General features: G+C 36.1%; 1 protein-coding gene across 2 annotated transcripts in view; it reads right to left on the reverse strand.

Moving 5' to 3' along the window:
- Positions 1 to 3,697: 3,697 nt before the first annotated feature.
- Positions 3,698 to 20,927, reverse strand: part of LOC129262528 (uncharacterized) — a 28,236-nt gene continuing 11,006 nt past the window's right edge. For both annotated transcript variants that reach the window (XM_064099681.1, XM_054900656.2), the window contains exons 4-9: positions 19,761 to 19,808; positions 17,919 to 18,023; positions 14,913 to 14,960; positions 14,057 to 14,331; positions 12,096 to 12,212; positions 3,698 to 7,080 (exon numbers count right to left, since the gene is read on the reverse strand). In XM_064099681.1, coding sequence (XP_063955751.1) covers positions 6,886 to 7,080; positions 12,096 to 12,212; positions 14,057 to 14,331; positions 14,913 to 14,960; positions 17,919 to 18,023; positions 19,761 to 19,808 — 788 coding nt within the window. In that variant the 3' untranslated portion in view covers positions 3,698 to 6,885. The remainder of the gene's footprint in view (positions 7,081 to 12,095; positions 12,213 to 14,056; positions 14,332 to 14,912; positions 14,961 to 17,918; positions 18,024 to 19,760; positions 19,809 to 20,927) is intronic.

Genomic DNA, 20,927 nt, shown 5'->3' on the forward strand with positions numbered 1-20,927 from the left:
TGGCCTTTGTTGAAAGACCTCCTTGTAGAAAGTCTGAATGAATGCTACATGTCAGGAATTATGTCAGATACTCAGCGAAAAGGTCTTATCACTTTATTATTAAAAAAAGGTGACTGTAAAGAACTTAAGAATTGGAGACCTATTACATTGCTGAACTGTGATTACAAAATAATAGCAGCTGTCCTAGCTGTCAGAGTCCATAAGGTTGTTGACGAAATTATTCATGAAAATCAAACTGGGTCGTCTCGTCTATCAGCTTGTAATGTAAGGTTAACAAAAGATGTTATTGTTTTTTTCAATAAGCATTGTAAAACAGGTGCTATTATGTTAGCAGACTTCACGAAAGCTTTCAATGTTTTGAATATAGAATTTTTAAACGTGTGTTTGGAGAAATTCAATTTTGGTGAATCATTCCGTAAATGGATTTCAGTTCTTTATAAAGACATTTCAAGCTCTGTTTTGGTAAACGGTTGGATCTCAACAAGTTTTAATATTGGATGAGGTATAAGACAGGGATGTCCATTATCAGCTCTTTTGTTTATCATCGCTGCCGAATTTTTAGCAATTAGTATAAGAGAAAACAAAAAGGTTAAACCTATTGAAATGACAGAACATGACGTTCAACTTAATTTCTTACAATATGCTGACGATACTCTATTTTTTGTTCAAGATGAAAAATCGTTAAGAGAAATATTAAATGAATTAAAAACCTTTGGTAGAATAGCAGGTCCAAAGATTAATAAAGAAAATACAGCATTGATATGGTTAGTAGATATAAGTAAGAGATATGATATTAAAAAATACAATTTATCTTGGACTGTTAAGCCTGTAAAACACTTAGGTCACTATATTCATTCTGATAATGACAAATCGCTAAACTTAGAGTGGGAAGAAAAATTAATTAAATTGAAAAAGACTCTTGACAGCTGGTCAAAACGAAACTTAACTATTTTTGGTCGGGTAGCTATTCTTAAATGTCTAGCACTTAGTCAAATAATACATTTGAGCATTGTTGATTCCATTCCAACGAAATTCATGAAAAGTTTGGATAATCTAGTGTTTAGATTCATTTGGAACAGAAAAGTAGAAAAAATAAAAAAATGTACTTTAACAGAAAATTATATTAATGGTGGTATAAAAATTACTGATGTACACCGCCAAATGCTAAGCTTTCGGTTAAAATGGTTAGGAAGGTTTTTGAATGACAAAACAGAAACATGGAAGAAAATGTGTTCATATTGGTTTGACCTCCTAGGACATATCTCGTTCCTTTTAAATTGTAATTTCAGTACTAAAACACTGAAAATTATAAATGAAAGAAAAATACCAACTTTTTACAAAGAAATACTGGAAGCTTGGGAAATTTTCAGAACTATTACCACATTGAAAGATGTTTGCATGTTTAACCCTAACTGTAATGATATTCGAAATCAAATACTTTGGCATAATAAACAAATAATATTTGATAACCAGTCTTTATTTTATAAAGACTGGTATAGAAGTGGTATAGTTTACTTAACAGATATTATTGGGAGAAATGGTTACATACCAATGGAAAACATTCAGAGAAAGATCGATATAAAACGAAGTAAGAATACTGTTTTTTTTTTTTTAAAGGCAATACCAGCAATATGGATAAAAAGTTTGAGCGATAATAGTCGCATCACTATCCGGCCTCTTGTTTTTATTGTTCCCCAGGTAATGATTGGAAAAAGTTTGAAATGCATCAGTGATCTGAGTAGTAATACTATATATAAACTGTTCCCCTCAAAAAATACTTTCACCAATAAATGATGTTTACATTGGGAGAACAAACTTGATATTGATGTAAATTGGGCAAATGTATTTAAAAATAATCTTATTCAAGTTAGAGAAAATAAATTACGAGAGTTCAATCTTAAGTTATTATATGATCTCTTACCAGTAAGAAGTAACCTGTTTAAATGGAATTTTGCAACTGACGATTTGTGTCCAACATGCAAGGTTAAAGAAGATACTATACATGCTTTTATTGACTGTGAACTAAACAAATCATTTCTTTAATATATCAAAATTATTTTGCGAGAAGTTTACAATGTAGAAGTGGAAGTAAACATCAAACATTTGCTTAAAGTTGAAAGTGATAGTAAAACAAATCTCTTTGTAACTATTGCATTTTGGTCAATATATAAAGTTATTTTGGATAGGAACAAATCAGGAACTGAAAAAAGAAGTTTTGTTTTGAAACATGTATTTATAAAAGAAATTAAAAAACGGATAGAAATGTACAACATTGCTAGTAAAAAGACCAAAGAAAAAGATGAACTGCCCAAGGGCTTGCTACGATTCATGTAAGAACAATCTATGTAACTTAAATATGATTTTGTAATTTCTGTAAAATACTTGTTTCATAATTTATGATTAATTGTGTAACCTATGATTTGAATGTGATTTACTGTGTAACCCCTGATTTGAATGTAAATAAATCCTGTGATAGAGGCAAAAAAATCTACTGGATTCTATGTAATACAATTTGTGTGAGTCAGAATGCCAATAAAGAGAGTCGTGTATGTGGGTCAAAATGAAAACTATGGAAGTATGAAGTAACCGATTGGAGCGAAGATGCAAAGATTAGTTTCTTTCATTCCTCGCTTTGTTCGAAAAATCAAAAGCTTTTTCGACCAAGACATCGTTAAGTAGTTTGCTTTCTACCATTTAGCAAAATAACCGATTGGAGCGAAGATACAAAGATTAGTTATTGCATTCCTCGCTTTGTTAGAAAATCAAAGGTTGTTTTCGACCATGACATCTTGAATAGCTCGCTTTCTTTCATCTATTATAATATAGATAGAAAAGAAGATGCAGTGAATAGTTCTTGCATTCTTTGCTTTCATTTAACAAAATACCGATTGAAATAGTATGAAAAATCAAAAGTTGTATTCGACCAACAAGGTATATATGTATAGTTCACTTTCTACCATTTAGCAAAATAACCGATTGAAGCGAAGAGGGAAACATATCAGTCTTTGTTAGTTTTTTTACATTCATTTTCGATAAATTTAATAGAGATAAAATGGCTCGATCTTCAGAGGTATCATTTAGTTTCAGTAAATTCGAGGCAACCTCGCCTCTTAACGAAGATATCCTTGATCTACGAGGATATTCGTCACATAAAGCATTTTACAATAGCTGGATTTATTATCCTTTCTTTATTGCGAGTATGTTAGAGAACATGATGATAGAGGGAGAAGGATTTCACTTAAGGGGGAAGATCAAAAAATAAGAGGAAAATCGATGGAAGCGATGAAAAATCAAGGAGTTGCAAAGGAAGTAATTTAGGGAGATCACAAAGACATGCTGGACAGGTTTGAAAAGGATTGTGTTCCAGGGATGGCGTCGATGGAAAATCGTTGCGTAGCGATACCAGGGTGTATCATCTCCAATCACTACGAAACTATGTCAGACCAAGAGAAATTCGAAAAAAATGAAAGCAAAGAATGCAAGAACTATTCACTGCATCTTCTTTTCTACCTATATTATAATAGATGAAAGAAAGCGAGCTATTCAAGATGTCATGGTCGAAAACAACCTTTAATTTTCTAACAAAGCGAAGAATGCAATAACTAATCTTTGTTCTTTCTTCATTGTTAGTATTCTGCCTAAAATATATTATGTAACAATAGCATTTTCAATCCTTCCATTCAATTTTTTGTTTGTTGATTCGTTTCCAGGGAGACTCTTCCGTCGCTTCCAACCGATACGTAACATTACAACGTCACTGTGCTCATTGTTATTTAAATGATCCCCCGTTGAAAACCCATCTTCCTCGTAGTCCTACCTCTTTTTATTCAAATTGTCCTCCATTGAATTCCCATCTTTCCAGACTACTCTTTCTTTGTTATACGTAACATTACTACGTCACTGCCATTATTGTTATTTAAATGTTCCCCTATTCAATGGCCATCCTATCTCTTCGTATTCATCATTGTTATAATGGTAATCATCCCTATTCAATGGCTATCTTTCCAGACTACTCTTCCATTGTTATGCTAATCAACCCCCTATTCAATGGCTATGTATCCCGACTACTCTTCCATTGTTATGCTAATTACCCCTATTCAACTCTTCATTGTTATGCTAATGATATTACGTCATATTCTTTTGTGCGCGCGTCACGCTTGAGTGAACCTTTAGAATGGCCATATCGCCGTCATTATTCTCTGCTCGCATTGATTCTTTCTTAAAGTGATATTACATTTATTCATTAACACATCATTATAAAACCATTATTCAATTGCCTCTTCTTCATGTGCCTATGAAATAAGATAATTTAACATGCATTTAAGGCACTTATGATTGCCTGGGGGAGGGAGGGGCCGCCATTTTTCCGAAAAGTACACAGGGGCGCCAAAATCAGGTCAAATTTGGGCCCCCTCCCTACGAAATCCTGGATCCGCGCCTGGTCTCACCTGCATCACGCGATTCAATATAGCAGCAGTGCTGACTTTGAAACTACTATAAAATGGTTATTTACAAAAAAACACCAATCATATAATGATACAAAACGACGTTCATTGACATTTGGCCTTGATCATGTGACCTAAAACTTGTCAGTCATACTTGATTACCCCTATATTACAAAGAAATTATGAGAGGCAGAAAACTGGGCAACACACGGAATTTCATAGTGATTTGGTGTCTGTTCATAGAAAAAGTAGGCCCAATAAGCCCAACAGTGTGCAGCGCTTATATACTTGAACTTGAGCTTAAACTTGATAAACATTGTATTAATTGCTATGTTGCATGTTACTATAATAATTAACGAGAAAGATGCGAAGGATTATAGTCAAAATGATTACAGCAAAAATCATTATAATGGGGCTTACATAATTATTATATTCTCAGCTGCACTTCGTGCGGATTGACCGAGTCGGGTAATATTGAGCCATGATAATAATATGAGTTTGCCTCGAATGAACTATCAATATTGAAGTCATTGGATTGATGACCCCCCCCCCCCCCCCCTCCTCGGTTGCACTTCGGGACGAAAAAGGATAAAGGCATTTAATCGATAATGCTCTTTTATTCTGCATTCAAATAAATGGAGATGCTAAACGCATTAGGTGTGCACTTGTTTAAAAGAAAATCATGGTAGCACACTAAGATAAAAAAAAAAATTAAACAAGTGGAATGCCTCTGGCGGTCTCACCTGCATCACGCGATTCAATATAGCAGCAGTGCTGACTTTGAAAACTACTATAAAATAATTATTTACAAAAAACACCATTCATATAATGATACAATACTACGTTCATTGACATTTGACCTTGATCATGTGACCTAGTGTCAGTGATACTTGATTACCCCTATATATCCACATTTTATACACTATATCTATCAACTTTGAAAGTTATGAAAGCAATCTAATAATTACCACTAAAATGGCCAAAGTTCAATGACCTTTGACTTTCGGTCATGTGACTTAAAACTCGCATGAGATGTTCAGTGATACTTGATGACTCTAATGTCCAAGTTTTATGAACTAGACCAATATACTTACAGAGTTATGATGGTAATTTGACAAATACCCCCAACATGGCCAAGGTCCATTGACCTTTGACCTTGGTCATGTGACCTGAAACTCGCACAACATGTTCAGTGATACTTGATGACTCTAATGTCCACGTTTTATGAACTAGACCAATACACTTACAGAGATATGATGGTAATTCAATAAATACCCCCAACATTGCCAAAGTTCATCGACCTTAAATGACCTTTGACCTTAGTCATGTGACCTGAAACTAGGATGGGATGTTCAAGGATACTTGATTACTCTTATGTCCAAGTTACATGAATCAGATCCATAAACTTTCAGTTATGATGGTAATTTAACAGATACCCCCCACCCCACATGGCCAAAGTTCATTGACCTTTGATGTTGGTCATGTGACCTGAACTTCGCACAGGATGTTCAGTGATACTTGATTACTCTTATGTCCAAGTTTTATAAACTAGACCAATAAACTTTCAAAGTTATGATGGTAATTCAACAAATACCCCCAATTTGGCCAAAATTCATTGACTCTAAATGACCTTTGACATTGGTCATGTGACGTGAAACTCAAGCAGGATCTTCAGTAATACTTGATTAAGCTTATGTCCAAGTTTCATGAACTAGGTCCATATATTTTCTAAGTTATGATGACATTTCATAAACTTAACCTTAGGTTAAGATTTTGATGTTGATTCCCCCAACATGGTCGAAGTTCATTGACCCTAAATGACCTTTGACCTTAGTCATGTGACCTGAAACTCAGGCAGAATATTTAGTAATACTTGATTAACCTTATGGTCAAGTTTCATGAACTAGGTCCATATACTTTCTAAGTTATGCTGTCATTTCAAAAACTTAACCTTCGGTTAAGATTTGGTGATGACGCCGCCGCCGTCGGAAAAGCGGCGCCTCTAGTCTCACCTGCAAAAATCATGAAATTTTGGGGAGCTATCGTTGTGCGTTTCGGAAAAATTATGCGAAGCGTTGAGGGATATCTACGGAAGCTTTAAAGTGACATCGTCTTGTAGAGATACGTTATCTCGCAAAGTCGACATACATTTTTAAAATGTCGACTTAGCGTAACGTTATTATGTCGAATTGACTAGATAAATTATATCGCTCTCTCTTAGCTTCATTAGATGTCTATATATCCCCCCGACCCTTTTAGGATTACTTTGACATGACTTTTTACTTATAATCACCCAAATAAAAGACAAATGAGCCTGGATAACAACAAGATATGACAAGACAAAGGGACAACGCGAACAAAATTATACAAGAAAAAGACATGACAGAACATACAAGAACAAGGCAAAACAAAATGATTCCAGAACAGGACATAATAAAACTTACGTGTAGTTGAATATTTCCAGCCTGCTGGCAAAATGTATTGGAAAGCTATCGCAACCGTAGTAGTTTGTAGAATTGAGGGGAATAAAGTCCACGTCATGGAACACGAAGCAGTCCCACTTTGTTCCACTCAAGTTTGCCATCTGAAAACCAATGTTCCTCATCATGCCCCTATTCATTATTTCAGAGAAACTCTAAACAATGATAAAACACATCATAACATTGTGATCAAAGAAAGGTAACGATGAGGCTGTAAACTCTAATCCAATAGAAAGTCGAAACCAGTCTTTGCAATAATATGAAATTGAGGGGATTTTCGAACCTTTTTTCAGATCAAGATCAGAGAAATAAGCATTTACTATCAGGCAATAACTATGGAAGCTTAAAAGTGCCACTCAGATGTTCAGATAATAATATTGTTATGTCTACATCCCTTAGAAAAATGGCCAGATGACAAGATCTTGGATCCATGATCATGTCATCTGGTCATCTCTTCTAAAAGATGTAGACATGATTAGTTACGAGATCATGCCATATGATCATCTCTTCCACTGGATGTAGACATGACGAGATCCAAGTTTTTGTCATCTGGGCTCCGTAACACAAAGGTTTGCGATGGATGGAAAGAACCGCACTGATTGGTCCCTGGTCAGTATTTTAAACCAAATGCGCGTGTTACATTGATATTGATTGGTCAGTTCATTTATCGATTGATAGCTATTCTTTGTGTTACCATGGTGTTACGGAGCCAAGATCATCTCTCCCATCATGCCCATGGGATGTAGACATGACAAGAATCAAGATCTTGTCATCTGATCATACAGGGTGTAAATTTCTACATGATAAAACGTTGCATTCTCATGATGATGATGGGTGAACCCATACAAGAATTTCAAGACTTGTTACATAATCAAATATATTGTTACATGTGTAAGCAAATATGTCTAAATCATGAATGGAACGATTATTTTTCTTGTTGTAAACGCTGTTTTGAACACCTATTCCCTTTTAACCAATTAAATGACAATGAGCTTGATGATGTAATATCGGCTGACGAACCCCGAGAAAACAATTTTGACAGGCTTTCTCATTTACATTTTGATCCTTTTTTAGCACATGAAAGTATTATCCAAAACAATGATGTTGACCCTGACTTCCAATTCTTTACTGAAAGTTCAAATGACTCTCGATACTACAGTTCTGAAGAATTCAATGAAATATTTGAGAATGTAGATGTTCCGAGCAGTGGAAAATTTTCCAGCGTTCACTTCAATGCTAGAAGTCTTTTAAATTCTTTTGATGACATTACAACCTGACTTAACTCTTTGGACTTTACATTTGATATAATTGCCATTTCCGAAACCTGGCTAAGATTCGAAAGTCCCCTGGTATATATGCCCAACTACACGTTCGTTTGTAACAATAGGAAATATTCCAGAGGCGGTGGAGTTGGAATGTATGTCCATTAATCTTTTAATTTCTTAGAACGCAGTGACCTTAATTTAAGCGAAACAACATGTGACTCTTTATTTGTCGAACTGGAACAGTGCGCAGGGAGAAATATAATTGTAGGAACCTTGTATAGAGCCCCATCTTTGGACATTAATGAATTTATAAAGGAGTTTGATAGCCTTTTGATTCGTCTTTCCAGGGAAAACAAACGGATATTTTTGATGGGTGATCTAAATATAGATATTTTAAAGCATAATTCTAGTTCTCAAATTAAAAACTTTGTAAACTGTCTTTTTAGTAATTTTTTTCTCCCTATAATTCATCGGCCCACCAGAATTACACAAACAAGTGCTACCCTTTTAGATAATGTTTTGACAAATCAATTTGATTTACATACCTTAGGTGGACTGTTATACTCAGACGTGTCAGATCACTTACCAATATTTCATGTAACCGACATGAATGTTATTAAAATTAAATCGAAAGATCACGCGGTACCTCGTAGGGCTTTTACGACATTAAATATTGCGAAATTTAAAAATGAAATTGAAAATTCAAATTGGGGTGACATTTTAGATATGCAAGATGCGAATCAAGCATATGAAACATTCATAACCAAATTCCGTGCAATGTATGATAGCAGTTTCCCATTGAAAAACAAATCTAGAAAGAAAATCAAACTTAAATGCTGGATGACCGATGGCTTGTCTCAATCTATTCGTTATAAAAACAGTCTTTATAAAAAAAATATATCCATAAACCAACTGTTCGAAACGAAATTAAATACAAAGATTCTCTTAAAAACGTTAACTATTTGAAACGGCAGGCTAAAAAATGTTATTATAAATGTAAATTTGAAGAATATAAAAATAATATAAACCGTACGTGGCAATTGATCAAATCAATATCGAATAAAAAAAGAAAAACCACCCCAACTCTTTAGTTTGTGATGGAAGTGTATCGACAGACCCACTCCAAATAGCAAATACTTTTAATATTTTTTTGTTGAAATAGGTCCTAGGCTAGCTAACACCACTCCTCAAAATTATACAGATTTCAAAACGTATCTATCTGAACCAAATTCTAAATCATTGTTTTTCAGTCCGGTAACCCAACGTGAAATATGTAATATTGTCATGCGTTTTGGTAACAACAAGGCCCCGGGTCTAGATGATTGCTCTCCTAAGATTGTCAAACTTGTAATCGAACTAATAAGCAAACCTTTGTGTCATATATTTAATCTATCACTTGCCTCTGGGACATTTCCAGATAAAATGAAAACTGCAAGAATTTCTCCAATTTTTAAAACCGGTAATAGAGAACAGGTTAATAATTACAGGCCCATATCAGTCCTCTCTATTTTTTCAAAAATATTCGAAAAGGTTATTTATAAAAGGACCTATAACTTTCTTGAAAAAAATAATTGTCTTTTTAAATCTCAATACGGTTTCCGTAGCGACCATTCAACAGAACTGGCTCACATTGAATTAACAAATAAAATTATTGACTCTGTTGAACGCGATTCATTCGCGATTGGAATATTTATTGACCTGTCAAAAGCGTTTGACACGATTGATCATACTATACTTTTATCAAAACTTAATAACTATGGTATTCGTGGGACTGCCCTTGATCTTTTCTCTAGTTACCTCTTAAATCGTAAGCAATGTACTTTATATAACTCTGTTCAGTCCGAATATAGGACAATTACATGCGGAGTTCCACAGGGGTCATTACTTGGCCCGCTCTTATTTATTTTATTTATCAACGACATATATCGTTCTTCAAACCTTCTTTCCTTTATCATGTACGCTGACGATACAAACATAGTTTATTCTGATAAAAATCTTTACCACTTGTGTGAAATTGTTAATACCGAATTGAGTAATGTCTGTAAATGGTTCTGTGCAAATAAACTCACAATCAATTATAAAAAATGCAATTACATTATATTCCGTAACTCTACGAGGCATATAGATTTTAATCATGTATAAGTTAGGCTTAATAACCAAATTATTCCCAGAGTTGAAAATTCAAAATTTCTTGGTATTATCCTTGACAGTAATTTAACTTGGTCACATCACATAAATGAAATTGAAAACAAGGTAGCGAAAAATATCGGAATTATATATCGCCTAAGCTGTTATCTTCCTAAACCGGTCCTACGTACATTATATTGCTCTCTAATCCTGCCATATTTTTATTATTGTAATTTGGTCTGGGCTAACACATACCAAACCCATCATAAAAAATTATGTTCCCTTCAAAATAAAATTGTGCGTATAATTTCTGAGAACGACATCATACCACCAACAGACACGAAATCTTTATTTCATTCCCAGATACTGCTAAAATTAAACGACATCAATAAACTTCAGCGATATAATTTTATGTACAGGTGTTTAAATTCTCAAATTCCAGAAAATTTTCGTAATTTCTTTACGCATGTATCAAATATACATCATTTTGATACCCGAACAAATAACCAAATATATATTCCTAGACATAGAAAGATTATCTTTCAACACAACATCCGTTATTATGGCCCGAAAATATGGATGATCTTTCGGACTACATGAAAAAATCCTTGTCAGCAACTAGCTTAAAATTTAAGATTAAAAAAATGATTTTATCATCCTATGCTTGAATATCCTCATTACTTATATTCCTTTTGATCTTAAGTTAACATGATAAGATGAATAATGTGCAACTGTTGCTTTGGCATAATTTTTTTTTTATCTCTCCCTCTCTCCATCATACATTGTTGTACGCTCTATTTGCTCGGTACTCGGTAACTCATGCCCGCCTTCCTGCTCACTTCTCCCTCTCTCGTTTTCTTCCCTTCTTCTCTTCTCTTTTTCTAGCCCTTCTTATCTTTGTATTGTATTTTGTGTATTGTATATATTTATATGTCCACAGGCGTATCCCGCCACAAGCATGTGCTTCTAGGGACCTACGCCTTCCTCTGTACACATAAGTTGTATATATTTATATTCTTTATGGAAGTTGATTTCATATGAATTCTTGTTAACAAAAATGAAGAACTTTGTAAAACGGAGGAAAATAAATGTTTATTTTATATAAAAAAATGAAATCATCTCTCCCACGGGATGTAGACATGACGAGATCCAAGATCTTGTCATCTGATCATCTCTCCCACGGGATGTAGACATGACAAGATACAAAATATTGTCATAATCTTCTTTTTTAAGGATTGTAGACATGACAAGATGATTATATGAACATCTGGGTGACACTTTTAAGCTTCCATAGTTACTGGGCGCTCTCATTGAAGACTTGTGCCCTTTGTACATTTGGCTTACCATTTTCACAAAGCGTCGGCTAAACTGAACCCGACCTTTTGGGAATTTAGTGGGCCCTTTCATCAAATGGTCGGGTTACGTGATTGCTCGACCCGACGTGATAACCCGATGTAATGGCACAAGCTCTCAATGAATAGGTAAGAATTAAATGAATTTATATAATCTTAGATTAGTTCGGTAAAACCTTGCTATAGCGATATTCATTACATTTGAGGGTAATATTAAACTAGATAGTATGACCAAAGTTATTGTATCGAACAATGTGATTTTGTCTTTGATGTAATAATAGAAGCGAGTCTATCAACGTTAAAAATGAATTTCATATTTGGAAATATAATTGTGATAGAATTTATTTCTAAAATTCTTATGATACGCACTGTGTATAGTTTTGAATGTGTTATCAATTTGATCGATTATTAAGCGTTTGAATTTACCTGCTCCGCGACAAAGATTCCGAATTCCAAATCTTGTCCCTTCAGGAATGGTATTAGGTTTCTTGTAAGGACATTGAGATTATCACTGCGGTTTCGATAGGGAATGACCACTGCTACCTGACGATTTAAAACAAAACAAAAGATGGACTTAACGAGCATTATTGGGAGAAGAGTAATGTGCAAATAATACAATTCACTGCATGGGGCATTACTATAAATTACACACAAGAAGGACCTTTGGAATAGTTCTTACACGTCCGAGGACGAGCCGAGGGCGTTTTGATACTTCATGAAATAATCATTCTGGCAGCTCATACAGGGATGGTGAATGTAGTGGGCCACTGGAAGGAGTGCCATGAAGTGCAGGTATGGTGCTGCGTAGACATTGCAATTCGTATTTACAGTAAAACATTCTATGCCGAGTGCAAGTAAAAACCAAGCTATTGAAACCGACAAGGGTTGCATCATTCTGATGGCAGGGTGGGTATCCGGAAAATCTACGCCCGGACATCCACCCCTTAGGACAAGTACCACCTAGGACAAGTACCTCCTAGGACAAGTACCTCTTAGGACATCTACCCCAAGACATCTACCCCTCTGACATCTACCCCCCTCGGACATCCACCCCGGACATCCTAGAGGATGGATGTCCAGGGGTAGATGTCCTTGAATCGGCAGGGAGAGCAGCCTCCTTGAAACTGGACATTCCTTTAGTGTTGAGAGATTGACCTGTGTAGGTTATTCCAGTTCCTTATCATTCATGGATAAAATGAGAACTCTTTTTACTGTTTCAAAGGTTAAAACGGTATGTAATTGTGCTAATAACCGCACATATTGATGTGTATGTTATGCTTTATAAGATATCTATGTGGATCCTTGTTATTTGATAAACCACCCTCATGTCTAAACAGTGACCGATCAATAGAACTAGCCATTGTACTACCAGTCATTAGCAAATTTCCCGGTTACACAAGGCGTTTCTATAAAAAAAAAGGTTACCGAAGTTCAGAGGTCAGCTATATCAAGAATACATGATTCATTCTTGTGATTTCTATTTTACATAATTGAGTAACTCATCAACTTTAATTTGACACCTTCCTTGCGTCACATTTGTCACGGGATACAGACTTATGGTCCATTGAATGCAAAGGGTACAAAACCCACTTTCTTCCAAGTTCAATTTACAAGCACAAAACCAACTTTGTTGTAAGGTTTTGGTTTCATCAGATATTTTCCCTAAAAAAATTAGTGTTATGTTACCCTTCTTATAACTTTTTTTCGAGTAAATTTTACATAACTGGTGTTTAGCTGCAATTATGGCTCAGCATATCCTTGGTGATTTGCAGGCACATGTTTAGCATAATATAAATGTCCTTCGTCACAACCCCGCAATGATTAAAACAGTAATGCAAGACGTGCAGCGTCAACTGTGAGGTACTGTGAAATCGTTGAATGTGTTGGTGCAAAAGTTAGGGGTGCATGACGTGTTCAACAGAAATTGAAGCAAGGCACTTAATATGTAAATGCCAGTAACTCACAAAACGTTTATAGAGGGTTTAGGATTTCTCTGGGAAAACTCTGATGAAACAAAAACCTTACAACAAAAAGGTTTCGTGCTTGTACATTAAAACCCAAAACTTGGAAGAAAAAAAAGTGGGTTTTGTACCTTTCGCCTTCGATGGACCATAACTCTGTGACCCGTGACGCAAGGAAGGTGTCAAATTAAAGTTGATGAATTACTCAGTCATGTAAAATAGGCTTTTTTATTGATAGAATCATTATCGCCGTCGTCATCAGCATCGTTATCTTTATCATCACCGAAAGGAAAGTACACTTTATCAATTGTCTATTGGACTGGATCGTCATCATTAACTTCATCATTTTCACCATTATTATTATTATTTTTCGAATTTCTAACATCATGTCGTTGCGACCAACAACATTCATGAATCTTCACGAACCTTCCACTTGGCTTTACAATGCATGGGTACCCAGTGTCCTCCAGGGAAGTACATGTATGACCCTATTGTCATCCCCATTCCAGCTTGTGCTGCTAATTCCGGCTTTGCGTCAGCTTTATCGTTGAGGGCGCTGGTGTACCTGTTCTTCAGGAAAAATTTTAACTGTTCATTGGCGTGACGCGTTAAATCTCTGGCCTTCTCCGCCAAATCGTTGAAAACTTTCTCTTCGGTCGTTACAAAATTAGATTGGCTGATACCTGCGATGTAGTCAGAACCTGAACAGATGAATTTTACACCAAAAAAAAACAGAAATTCACGATTAAGATACAAAATTGTAAACTATATGGGAGATTAAAAGTGATCAGATGACGAGATGTTATACATGATGGGCCCCGTTGCATTTAAGTTACTATTATGGTAACTTTGCCATCCAATGGTAACTACCCTTGTACAGTTGTAACGATGATCAACAGCCAATCATAATCGAGGATTACTTTTATGCGAGGGGACCCTGGACATGTCAACCATTAATGTTTGTCCGATAACTTGTTAGATCTAAAATCATTCCTTGCTTTGGCTTGGCTGAAGAGCGACCTTACCATGATAATTGTCGGATAAAAGAGCGTTAGTCAGATTAAACATCCGACGTGTCTTTCCATGAAACGCCCGCGATTATTATCCTATGCGGGATGCAGACAGGAGAATATGATTAGCCGGACATTTGGATGACACTTTTAAGCTTCAATAATAGAATTATAAGCAGGGAGATACTGAAGAATATTTGTCCCAACTGAATCAGTTGCAATGACTGGCAGTAGGTTATAATAGTCACTGAAAATCATAAATATTATCTTACCGTTTGTTCCCTTTTCTTTGGGACGCATACACTCTTTATTTTCTGAATCTGAACAAGAGAAAAAAAACAAAAGGGCATTGTTAAAGATTATTAGTCTCTACTCTCTAGTGATGAATCTAATGCAGATCATTTAGAATAATATTTTAAAAGATTATTTCACCATTAGGTCTAGGCTATCATAGTTTGCTTCAGAAGTGATGTTTGTTGTTTACTGATCAATTAACATTTAAAGATTCTTCACTAAAAAACAATGAAATATTATGAAACGCACAGAGTCAACCCTAAAAACACAAAGTGACAAAAATCTTCATCTGACTTGAATTGACAGTGTGAGAGAGAGGGGTCTTTGGACACGCCTGAGTGCTTTCTGAAACGATTTTTCACCTTCAAAATAAAGTAAGTTTGAAGCCTGATAATTACCCTTCATTTTGATACTAAATTGTCACTGTGTTTGAAGAGCATTAGTGAATAAATTGTAAATGATTGTTAAAAATCAGTTCTGATTACAGGTGTAAACCAAACTTTTGACTGGTACTGTACACTGATGAATGTATAACTGAATTAAATGGACCCCAGACTGCATTCAGTTGAAATTTCTTCCTCCGTCATTGCTAAACTAAAATATATATAAGGCCTACTGTACACACATCTTCACCAAAAAATGCCAACAATGATAATTGACCACGAATCTAATCAGATTTGAAGTAGAGTCCTCAAACGATTCTTTAGCTATCGCGATTAAGAACGATGTAATTTGGGTACCTATGTGATCTTTGACCCTGATACCCTAAAACTAATCAGATCTTTGTCAATCCTATAGTCATACTTGGATCAAGTTTAACAGTAATTTCTTTACTAAAAGACCTTTCTCACCAACGGAGACTACTTGGAAATAGAGAATGTACAGAGACGCGCTACTCGTGTAATTTTGAAACAAATACGCCAACAAATGACATATGAAAATAGACTTAGAGTTTTAGGCTGGCAATCTCTCGAGTCAAGAAGAAAATTTTGTTTGATGTCCTATGTTGCAAAGTCATTGTTTGGGATTATTGAATGTAATACTGTAAAACGTTTCATTAGCATAAATGCCAGACATGTCGACACTGTGAGGTTCGGTCACCTCCCGGCCAGGACTACATTGCTCTACAATCAACGCATTTCCCCGTTATGGGAAGAGTTGCTTGAGTTTCTGCGCTACTTGGAGACTCTGTAGCAACATTCCCGCAACTGTCAGGCAAAGTGTTTAACCGCCTTGTCTGGATTGGTCGAAGAGACGTCTCTTTAAGCCCCTTCCACAATTGACGTACGACCAATTTACGACCACCTGCAACAGTTTTTTCTTGTGGTTGCACGACCGATCTCTTGGTGTCTTGCGAGCACTCGCAGTCGAACTCGAGGTGGTCATGACTGGTCGCATCTAAACTTTGAACATGTTCAAAATCCAAACGCGATCAAATACGATCGACACTCGCATCAGATCGTACCATTGGTCGGGCGATCATCGTGTGAGTGTTGTTCAACGTTGTACGACTTGATGCGAGAGGTGGCACAACAAAGTAGTCGCATTTAGTCGACTGGAGGTCGTACAACACTTGCACATGTGCTAGCGACCTATAGAGACCAGTCTTGCGACTGGGTGCGAAAATTTATATAGGCCATAAGACTGTTGCAAGACCGATTGCAACACGGCTTACAACATTGCACTACCGTTGCATTTGCATGTATGCGAACGTTCCACGGTGTTACAAAATAAGAGTTAAGAATAAATAAAAGAGAGAGCAGAAAATATAAGAAAAATTGTAATATAAACTGCACGAAATTAAAAGGGCAAGATAAGTTTATATTTCTGTCTTTTAAAACACAAATCAAACTTTTCCGAAATTAAACCTAGAGAAAATAGGGTAATGGACATTGCTCCCTCAACAAATAGGCCCGTATACTGAATTCGGGTTTAAATTAAACACTTCTAAGGTTGTGGTTTAATTATAAATAGCTAATTGTTACATAAATCTGTAATGGTGCAGGTTTAATTTATTAACTCATTCAAATAAAAGGATATGTACATACGCGCACCTAGCTCATTGCAGATTGGCTGACAGCCCATTGGAAGCCCCAACCTATGGCTGCTATATTACATTGCTCTGAGTTCGAATTGGTCTATACCTCACATCAATCACTCGCACTGGTTTCATTCAAACGTACGAGCAATCGCTTTGTCTCACGTCGACTCTCACGACTATGCAATCAGTTTTGCACGAGGGATTCCGAGTGGTTTCATATCAGTCTCAATAGACTGATATGAAACCACTCGCAATCCCTCGTGCAACACTCGCATGTGATGGCACGACCACTCGCACGAGCACAATACGAGCATATGCGACTTACTCGTGCACGGGGTTTACTGGTTGCTTTTGTTGTACGACAGCTGTTGCAACTGTGAAAGCCTCCGTGCGATCTAATGAGAACCGTGACCCGGATGAGACAAAGCATTGGAGGGGCACAGCATTGTTCACAAACAATACAGTGCCCCTCCAATGCTTTGTCTCCTCCGGGTCACGGTCCGCCACTGAATAAGATGAATAGCGATTGATGCCTGTTGCAGCCTGTCGCGCGACCAAAAGGTCGCAAATGGTCGTGCGTCAAATGTGAAAGGGGCTTTAGTTGGAGACGTCTGACTGTAGTCTCTCATACGTCGCAGATTGAGACATCTCCATTGGTGAGATAGAGACTCAGTATTCATCTCCATTAGGTCTGACCAGCCATTCTGGTCTCTTACAGTTTTCCGCGACGTTTCAGAGAGGTTTCTGATACTTCGCAGAGACGTCTCTCTCAGCAGTCGGGGATGAGTCTCCGCGACATCTCTGCAACAGTGGAAATGTCTGTGAGGAGTCGCGACGCGTCCTGGAGACATCGCAAGACTGTTTTACTTGTTTTTCCCTCTCTCACACAATATTTTAAGACCAAGGTTTGATTTCATTTTAAAGACCATTCCAACCAACCTACCGCTATATGTGGTGTACGAATCATCAATACGCAACAGAGAATGGAGATCTGGAATAACATTCTTTGGGAGAGCCTGTTCTCCGTCCAGTCTGAGAGGTTTGGATTCTTAAATAGAAACAACGAAAAGAAATTTTATATTAGTTTCCGAATCATTTAATCTGATATGAATGTGATGATGCTGGTAGTGGTTGTTATGCCTGATGTATGTCCCTTTTCCAGTAGTGATGATGAATAAATAAATGAATACATGAACAAGTGGAACGCCTCTGGCAGTCTCGCCTTCATTACACGATTCGATATAGCAGCAGTGCTGACTTTGAAAACAGCTATTGAATAATTATTAACAAAAGAAAACACTCATATGACAAAATACTATGTCCATTGACCCAACACAGGGGCCGCGGAAGCGGGGGGGCTGGGGGGCTTCAGCCCCCCCCCCCCCACTTTTTTCCAAAACCGTGTACAAAAACGTAAAAATGACCATATGATTGTGATTTTTTGCATGGTCAGCCCCCCACTTTTGGCTCAGCCCCCCCCCCCCCACTTTGAAAACCGTTCCGCGGCCCCTGCAACATGACCTTTAACCATGATCATGTGACCTAAGACATGTGCAAAACAATCATTCATAATTGATTTTTTTTTTTCAATTCTTTATTCCATTTCCATTCAAAACATAATACAAAGTAATATAAAGCAATACAAATCAAGTACAATTTTACAGACGAGCATTCTTACTTCGTAAAACAAAAAACAGTATAATATTGAGCATAAATGGAAATGAGGATTACCCTTATGTATATGTTTCACGAACTACAAGTGTAGATCCATAAACCTTCTAAGTTATGATGCCAATTCAACAAATAGCCCCAACACGGCCAAAGTTCATTGACCCTAAATGACCTTTGATTTTGGTCATGAGACCAGAAACAAGCACAGGATGTTCAGGGATGCTTAATTGCTCTTATGTCTAAGTTTCATGAACTAGATCTATAAAATGTCAAAGGTTTGATGACAATTCCACAAATACTCCCAACAAGGTCAAAGTTCATTGACCCTAAGTGACCTTTGACCTTGATCATATGACCTGAAACTCAGGCAGGCTCTTAAGTGATACACTATCATCACTATGTCCAAGTTTCATGAACTAGGTTAATATACTTTCTAAGTACTGAGGACATTTCAAAAACTTAACCTTGGTTAAGATTTAAATGTTGACGACGCCGCCATCGCCGCCGCCGCCGTCGGAAAAGCGGCGCAAAAGCGGCTCATATAGTCTCGCTCTGCTATGCAGGCGAGAAAAAAATGAATAACAACAATATTAAATAACGAATGAATAAATAAATACATAGAATAAATATATACATTAATGAGTACATTAATAAATTAATCACTTATGTACTAGACTAATTATGATGTACTACCAGTAGATGATGATCGAGTACATTAGGGGAATCGTTTGAAGACATAAAAAATGTGTCTATTTTAGTTGGAGTGTAAATACGAGAACTGTATATGTAAAGCGAATAGAGCCATTTTATTTGATTATGCGTTATATAAGTAGTAGTAGTAGTAGTAGCAGTAGTAGTAGTAGTAGTAGTAGTAGTAGTAGTAGTAGTAGAAGTATTGTTGTTGTAGTTATTATTATTATTACTATTATTATTATCATTATCATTAGATTACCACCAGATCAAATGTTCATGTTTTTATCTGTGTGTTTTTATGCGATATTGGAACCCCCTCGCCCCCCCCCCCATTGATTTTAAAGTTTTACTTCGTTTTACACAGATACAAAATGAACGCGCAGGTCATTTCAACAATCATCAAAGGAATTATGAGTCCTACCTATTGTCGGCGGTGGAATTTCCTGGCTCGTAAAATTTCGCGTAATATCTAAAGACAGGTACAAAAAAGAACGAAATATCGTTACAATTATTGTTAATGATAATTTGAGCACATAGTCGAGATAATAACATTCGGTGTGGATGTAATCTTGATCTAAATACCACCTTGTGTTTGATGGGTAAATTCAAAATGTATTACTAGAACGTGATTCCCTTTCCGCCAATGTGGCAGCAGCATTCTTGAGGTTCAAGTTTAAAGACCACCCCAAAAAGTGAATAAATAAGATAGATAATTAGATAAAAATAGAAACCCCATACCAGCACAACATTGGCATTTCATCAAAATAGGAACAAATACAGCGGCTTTAATACGGCTACCCTGATCGGACACTCGATAAGATCCCTCACATATAGTGCGTCCCAGAAAAAAGGAAACCGGGATTCCCACATATTTTTTCTTCAAAGGCAAATTCATTATGATATATCATTTACATCATCATACAATTCATTTATTTCTCTACATTTTGACACATAATATGTGACGAACACTTCACGCGTTAATTAGCAAGACGAGTTTGAAATTCTAATGTCAAAATCAGGTTGCGCAGAAAAATTGGAAAAGATTTGTTCGTGATAAGACAACCGTGCTTATTCGACGGTTGACTCATTAGCATTTGTTTTGTTCATTTGTTCTTTGTTAAAGGTCAAGTCCACCCCAGAAAATTTTTGATTTGAATAGATAGAGAAAAATCAAACTAGCAAAACGCTGAAAATTTCATCAAAATCGGATGTAAAATAAGAAAATTATGACATTTTAAAGTTTCCCTTTTTTTCACAAAACAGTGATATGCACAATCAGTGACATGCAAATGAGACAGTCGATGATGTCCCTAACTCACTATTTATTCTGGGTTTTGTTATTGTTTGAATTATACAATATTTCATTTTGTACAAATTTGACAATAAGGACCAACTTGACTGAACCATATAGTATTAAACAATGCTAATTCCACATGTTCAGGGAGGAATTAATCGTTGTAACACTTGACAATGAGGAGAAAATTAGAATATTTCATATTTCATATAATAAAATACAAAAGAACTAGTGAGTGGATGACGTCATAGTCTCCTCATATGCATACCAGCCAGGATGTGCATATATAACTGT

The sequence above is a fragment of the Lytechinus pictus genome, chromosome 5 (genome assembly GCF_037042905.1).
Source record: "Lytechinus pictus isolate F3 Inbred chromosome 5, Lp3.0, whole genome shotgun sequence".
Classification (NCBI taxonomy): Eukaryota; Metazoa; Echinodermata; class Echinoidea; order Temnopleuroida; family Toxopneustidae; genus Lytechinus; species Lytechinus pictus.